Below are 8,047 nucleotides of genomic sequence, written 5' to 3'. Positions count from 1 at the left end.
ATAAGCTCCTTCCGCATTTCTCCACGTCGATTTGCGAACGTCGCGTTTCGATCGGTCGGATGGAGAAGGGTTGCGCGATGACGACTCTCCCCGCGACGACGGGCCGATACAACGCCGTTGGTTTGCGACGAGTGTCCGACGATCGGTGGAAGTGACTCGAAGAAAGCGACGGCACGGGCGAGAAACGCTTTACGCGCCGCGGATTAACGAAAGAGAGCGGGAGGAGAAAAGGAGAGGAGAAGTTACGTATCGGGCTGGTGGTGAAGGATAGGAGTGGTGGTGAAGAAGGAGAGAGCAAAAGACAGAGAGAGAGAGAGAGATAGTGGTGAAGATAGAAAGAGGGGGTGTGATAGGTGGCGGAAGGACGATAGGGGGAGAGGACGAAGGGTGGTCCCTCCAAGTGTCTTGTCTCCTATCATCCTGTCGTCCAGGGTATCGCTTACGAATGTCGCGCGATCGAGCGATCCGTCTGCGATTCACGACGACGCGCGAGAGAACGTCCTGGCGACGACCGCGCGTCATCTACTATTAACCAACGGCAGCCTCGTCATCTGAGCTACCGATCAACGCGCTGTACGTACCTGTGTGTGTGTGTGTGTGTGTGTGAGTGTGTGTGTGCGTGTGCGTGCGTGTGTGTGTGTCATTCTGATATGCGATCATCCGAGGAAGATAGCCGCCGCCGCGCGATCGCGTCGCGCGAGACGACGGATTCCGCTTAATCGTCGAGCGGTCGACGGCTTGCTCCGAGAAGCGAGTATCGAGAAGCGTCGACGACGAGAACGACGCGCGGCTACGAGCAGGAACGAAAGTTGGTTCGAAGAATCGTATCGGGGCTAGCTGGACTAGCCACGGAAGAGCTGCCGCAGCGACAGATCTCCCCGGGTGGACAGACACGTAGAATGTCCGGCGAGACGGAGATCGAGGTGTCGGTCGTGTCGGAGGAGGATCTAGAACTGGAGGGCTCCAGGAGCAGTTCCACGCCGGCGGAGCTGCTGCTGCAGGAGAAGAACGGCAAATCCGGCTGCGGCCTGAACAATCACCATCGCTCGTTTAGCTTCGACTCGGTCAGCAAGCCGGCGCTCAGGCCCGCCTGCAATCCGCAGTACACGTCCTTCAGTATCTCCAGCATCCTCGGCAGACCGGAATCGCCGCCCGTCGATTCGACAACGTCCACGGGTTCCGGGGAGAGACAGTCGTCGGACGTTGACAGAACGTCACCGCTGCCGCCGACCAACTCGCAAAACTCGCAGAGGATTCCGCCGTCCTGCGGCAGCCCCGGCAGAGTCTCGTCCTCGCCAACGTCCCTGAGACTGTCCGGCGGCCAGCGTGGTCTCCCCGCGACCGGTCACACCGGCTTGGAGTCCAGAGCCAATTCCGCGAGTATCGGTATCGGATGTGCTACCAGTGCTACCAGTCCGGCCGCCGCGACCTTCTCGCCGCCCGGCGACGCTTCCGCCAATCCGCTACTGGGACACCAAGCGTCAGCGGACCTCGCGATGTTATCAAGGTACGTGGCCTTGGACTCGATTTTCTGTCTTGGTGAATTCCCTTAGCGACAGCGTCCGCGGCGACTCGCAACCGGTACGAGTTGCACGAATCTTATCGCGCGAGTCACTTTTCATTCATGAAAATTGCAAAATCACATAGGTGATATGTATCTCTTTCTTCAGCTCTTGGAAATTTGATGAGATGGATAGATCCGTGAATAAGTGAAAACTCTTCAACGATAAAGTCTCGCAATCGCGAAAGTAAATCGTATGTAAAAAGGCTCTTGGCTGTTAAAATTTCATCATTTAATTGATACGTTAATTCGTGTCTTTATATCGTGTGTGAAAAATATCTTGCGAATTATTCGCTATTACTTTAAATATATCGCGAACAAATGCAAAGAATAGATAACAGAATCGATATTGTTATCGATCATATTTTCAAAAATTCCTACAATTTCTGTACATCATTAAACGGGTGTGTGCGTCGACTCGCATTCATCAAATGCTATTATCCGAAAATCTATAAGTCTGTCATAGCATAACTCTACCTCATGTAACGTCTACGAAAGTATAAAGAACTGACACGACACAAATGACTGCTCGCTCTACATTATTTAAACACGACAGGAAAATATTCTTAAATTGTGAATACAAGGGTTAGATGATGCGTCAATGAATTTTACATGTCTCGTTCTGAAAAGTAAGATACGTAGCCAGTATATATAGGACGTAACGGGTGTCATGCACTTTCACTCGAGAATGTAGTTTCTTTCAAAGTCTGCTTTCCATAACAAAAAAAAAAAAAAAATTGCATACTGTCATCTCTCTTTTTCGCTTTAATTTTTAACATCGCTTAGCTTGATATTTCTATCTCGTTTAAATTCTGCTGAAGCAAAGTGCATTTCAAATGAGCCAATCACTCCTTTTTCTTCTCCCGATCTTCTTAATTCTTCTCTGTTATTTAAATTTTTATTCGATTATTCGAAAATTAACAGAAGCTATCTCGAAAATTATCAAAAGAATCAATTGTTTCTTTAACTTTAAATACCCCGAGGGATGATGAATCATCTGTGACATTTCTATAAGTATAATCGCGTACAATCTTTCGGCAAGGAAACCGTAAAAGTGAAGCTGTCTCTCTTTAAAAAAAAAAAAATTCAGTCTTAGCTTTACCTTAAACGTGATTAGCTGTGGAGGAGCTTTGCATTATTCCCGACGTTTTATTTCTCACGGAAAACAAGCGCTACGCGTCGCACAAAACGAACGAACGGCATGCGTAACGTTTTTGTAATAATAATGCTTTTTACTAACAAGCCGAAAGCACTTTGCATCGCAAACACGTGTCGCGCGCGCGCGTCCTTTATTTGCGTATATACACATATATATATATATATATATGTATGTATACAATACCTTTATATTAAACTCAGTTGATGCGGCAATGTGACCTTCGGTTTTATTGGTTGATGGCGTCGGAATAACTAGCCGAAATTCGAACCTTTGTACTGATTGGCGATCGTCATTCATTTCGTGTAGAACGATATGTCTGTCAGCCGAGTAAAATAACGAGCGCGCACATCGATAGTTAATTATTTATAACGTAAATCTTCTAAAAACATTTCTCTAAGAGGCTTTTTAATAAAAAAAGAAAATTAAACAGAAATAGAAGAAATGTATTTTTATGCATAATTCAACAATTAAATGCCATCGTTTAAGAGCTAATTCAATGGCCATAGCCATTTAATATTAATGCAAAAGTGTCAGCAAATGGAGTTGCTAATACTTACTAATGATTAATTAATTCGTAACAACGTCGTTATTCATATTCGCCGCTCGAGTAATTGGCAGAATTGTTGAATAAATTAAGACCGCGCCCTCCCCAGGCAATTAGAAGCTCCGCCAAGCGCTAATGTTTTAACGATAAAAATACGCATTCGCGAAACTTTGACACCCGAGAGATTCGACAATACCATTGTAACGGATTAATATCCATTGCTTCGCCATTCTTGTTGGCATAATTTTACGCGCACGTGTGCGCGAGAGAATGCACGGTATATATATATCTCTTTCTCTCTTTTCCGTATTAGCAACTACGCTATTAACTAAATTATAAATGTATACAATACTCATTTAATAAAAATGCAGGAAACTTTAAGTTTTGCGATGCATAATGTTATAATCGTCGTATTTTCGTTGCATTGACTAGAGAAGATGTATCTACAATATATATATAGTGTTCGCGAAAATTACCACTTTCCTTTCTCTTTCTTTTAGTTTTGACAAGTTAATTTTCTTTCAATTATATAAAAATACTCAATAAATATGTTCGTATTAATATGTTTTAATATATTGTGTGAGTGAATATTCTAGAAATAACAAAATTTCACCTTTTCAATCGATTCCATCATCCTTGTTTTACAAAAGGAACTTCATTAAGATCCGATTACTCGTATTGCTTAAGAAGTTTAAAATCGAAAATTATTAAGCTGCGATTTAATAATCAGCGCCCTTACTCGACATTTTTCATTTTCACGAAAAGAAAAGAACCAAACTTCCTAGATTCGTCGAAGAAGCCTGAAATATTTTGACTCGCGGGATCATCCTGTTCCACGGCAATATCAGCGCCCGTCAACCTGGATTACGGGTAGAAAGGGACGTATCCGGGGGATAATTTTCGCGCGAGCCGTTTGGACGAAAGATTTTCGTAGGCGTGAGCTCACTCCAGATCAAGATACATGACATATTGGGTGGGGGGGTAGAAGGGGGGGGGGCGGGTTGGCGAGACGTTAAGGGACAGCGGCAACGAGCGAGCGCGTGCGGTGAGGATTATATTATGTGGGAATGGACCGGCGAGAAGGGGTCCGTAATGGGCCTATTAGGCTGTCTCATTTAATAACAACCGTAGCAACCCACCCTCTTACATTACTTACGTTACTTAGGAGGACCCCCGCGCTGCTATCGGATATATCTAGGAGGAATCCGAGCGCGGCACTGTGCGCCGCAAAGGGGCAAGAGAGACCCGAGGGTTCGAGATGATTTTATCAGATTTACACCCCCTCCCGATTGACACGGCCTGTCTTCCCCTCTTTCCTCCCTTCCTCCCTCCATCCTCACTCTCGTCGCCCTTTCTCCCTTTCGTCCTCGCCATGCTTGGCTACCGCCGCGACGGCGCTACGTTATTGCTTGTTTTCCACCCGTTTACCATTTGATTAAGTTCCACTCGCATGCACTGTCGGGGCACACTTCAGTCAACGAGAAAAGCTTCGTCGAATGGTGCCCTTCGCGCAAACAAACTTACCGCCACTGATAAGTGGTAAACTTAAACAGATTTTTCGCCATAGACGTATATAGCTAATTTTATTTTTGCCGAAAAACGAGATTTTTAACAGATTATAAACAGTATCTTTATGGTTAGCAAAGTCCCCCCCCCCCTCGCAAATTATTCACGAGTAAACATCTTCGTCTTTATCATGTGTATAAAAATTTATAAATTATCAAATATTAATTTTTTTTTTTTTTAACTAAACAAACTAGCTGTAAAAGTGATGTTTATTATACATTGACACGTAACGCCATAGCTTTAGAAATATAATCGACTCTTTTCTTATTTCGATAACAGCGCCGAGAAAAGGGCACCGAGTCGCTTGCAAATGTAACTTAACATAAAATACAATAGATAGTGATACACGCGCAAATTTTCATTTTCACGATTGCATAAGAGCAAAAGAGGCACTTCTCGCTTATAACAACCATACCATGCCATAAAATTGCAAATAAATAAATAAATATATATATACCATATTGCGCGTTTAAATACAATTCGACAAAAATTCGTATTGCAGCGTAGAATTACACGATGATCGCGCGTTCACACAATATGCACGTACATATATACGCGTATGCGAAGGATGTATGCGTACATCGCGAGCATATTTCGCAAACACGCTAATTAACGTTGCCAGAGACTGCCAACAAAATTCCCTGCAATTACCGTCACGCGGCCGAAACACGCGCGTCGAGATACCGATAGGATATCCCCCGCAAGAGGGGGAGTAAAAAATCAATTAGGCGTCGAGTGCATAATGAATGCGGATGAAACATCGTACGCGTATAGTCCAAGGTTAAGAAGCCTAAGATTCCCTCGAGAAACGGGCACCTATCCCGCGGCCCATTTAGCCGAAAAGCCAGCAGCCCTTACGTCTCTCTTCCGGGAGAGGAAGCGCGCAAGTTCTAGTGCCAATTTATTATTAAATCGCCGCTCTACGCCAGCCTCTGAGATTCTCGCTCGCCAAGATCGTGGAGAGAGGAGTGAGGAGCCATGCGATCTCGATGCAGCCTCCATCCTCCTACTTATGAATGATCAAATAATAATATTTCTCCGTAGGAATAAGTACGCGCGCAGAGATTTACGCGCGGGAGAGAGATACGCCCGATATACAATATATATATATATATATATACCAGGTATATAAATATGAAACTGGAATTTTTGTATAGAAAATACACGTTTATTGTATGAAAATGATAAAAAATATTTTATTCCAAGTATTGCCCATTGCTAGCTATACATTTTTCCCATCTCTCTGACAATTTGTGGATGCCACGCCAAAAAAACTGTCGCTCCTTTTGAGGCAAACCAGTCATCGAGCCATTTTCGTACATTTTCGTAAGAAGTGAAGCGCTGCTCAGCGAGTGCGTGTCCCATCGATGCAAATAAGTAGTAATCGGATGGAGCCAAGTCTGGTGAGTAAGCCGCATGCGAAAGTATTTCCCAACTAAACGCCTCAATCGTTTCCTTGACCGGTTTTGCTGTGTGCGATGGTGCATTATCATGAAGCAAAATCACTTTGTGTCGCCTTTTTTGATATTCTGGTCGTTTTTCACGCAAAGCTTGATTCAAATCGAGTTGTTGTTGCGTTTGAGCGTCATCCTCATCCAACAATGTTTGCAATTCGCTGTCTTCAAACTTTTTCGGTGGTCTTCCACGTTCTTCGTTTCTCGCGTCAAAATCGCCACTTTTGAATTTTTTAAACCACTCAAAGCACTGCGATTTACCAAGAGCATGCTCACCGTAAGCTTCGACAAGCATTCGATGCGATTCTGCAGCAGTTTTCTTCAAATGGTAACGGAAAATCAATGCTGTCCGCAAATCGTAGTTTCCAAGCACAAAATTCGACATGTTCAACGCTATTAAAAACTATTCTGTTGTATGAAACTTGTATTGTTGTGAGTTGAAAATCTTTATCGGATGTCAAAAGAAGAAAATGGCGCCAATGACGCGGTTTGACGGTAACTACATTGACAGCTAGGGCCATTTATGGGCAAATTCCAGTTTCATATTTATATACCTGGTATATATATATATATATGCGCGCTTTATGAAATCGTAAGAATCGCATCTCCGAGAATCTCCAACTCCTTAAAGTGCGACTTAAGCCGGAGAAACGTGCTTCTCGTTGCTCGAGGATTGACACGTATATAGATGCTGCGCATTTTATTAGAGACTCCATCGACTCCGAGGTGATTAAAAAAATTGTTAAAATAAAAAAAAATTGAAGCTTTCGTATTTTAATCAAAATATAATACTACGTATTTCTTTGAGAAAAATTACTGAATTCGTACATCGCACGTAAATATTTTACGAATTAATAATTGCACGTATATGTGTTTGCGTCTTGTCGCGCTTTCAATTCCTACAATACGTTTCGGATTCGTTCGTACGATTCGCAAAAGCTGATTCGGGTAGTACGGAGTATCGCGAAAATATTTTTTTGCTCTCGTCGCGACTTTGCAAGAGTTGTTTATATTCAGAAACGTTACCGCGGGCGCGATACCGCCGCGAACGAAAGGATCCGTCTGATAATCCGCGACAGAGACTGCCTCGTTAATTACAGTACTGATGAATGATTCGTTAATTAGGGTGGAATCGCGCTACAAGTTTCAAAGGAGGATACGATAAAGCCTATTGTGTATGATCGCCTATTCGCGAACGATATGGATGTTTCGACGTTGGGAACAAATGCGGGATGAGAGACGACGGTGATCGTATGGACCGCGGATCGTTATTGCGGCGAGATACAATTCTCTCCGTTTCATCCGACGCTGATTCGTCCACAAAATGGTCTCTCGATTAAAAAAAAATTGTACGAGAAGACGCGATCACCATAGAACGAGTCGAAAAATTATATTATATAATTTCGTGCTTTCGATATAAATCGTTTTTTAACATAATTTGATATTTCGATACTTGGAACGTTATTTTTCTATAAAACGATTACTTGACAAAGAATTCGGATTAACAGATAATTCTATGATTATAAAATTTTCTCTAGAATATGCATCGCAGGTTGACGTTATCTCTAACATAAAGACGAAAGTAAATTCTGTTTTATCTATTGCAAATTAGAACCCAATGAAGCCAACTAGCGGATTTAGTCCAACACTTTGAAAGCCAATAAATCATGTTGTCGGGTCATCCCGATGTCTGTGTAACGATAGATTTTGTCATGTAACGCGACATGCCATCATACGCGTGTGTATAGGCGAGAGAAAATAAT

At 43.1% G+C, this 8,047-nt stretch overlaps 1 protein-coding gene across 1 annotated transcript in view; it reads left to right on the top strand.

The window, feature by feature from the left end:
• Positions 1-899: 899 nt before the first annotated feature.
• Positions 900-8,047, top strand: part of Hmx (H6 family homeobox) — a 16,417-nt gene continuing 9,269 nt past the window's right edge. The window contains exon 1 of the mRNA XM_070308719.1: positions 900-1,507. Coding sequence (XP_070164820.1) covers positions 900-1,507 — 608 coding nt within the window. The remainder of the gene's footprint in view (positions 1,508-8,047) is intronic.

Source organism: Polyergus mexicanus, unplaced genomic scaffold, assembly GCF_030449975.1.
Source record: "Polyergus mexicanus isolate NDT 795.1 unplaced genomic scaffold, iyPolMexi1.0 SCAF_16, whole genome shotgun sequence".
Taxonomy (NCBI): Eukaryota; Metazoa; Arthropoda; class Insecta; order Hymenoptera; family Formicidae; genus Polyergus; species Polyergus mexicanus.
Note: the sequence above shows the minus strand (reverse complement) of the source record. Positions and strands in the feature narration are given on the sequence as shown.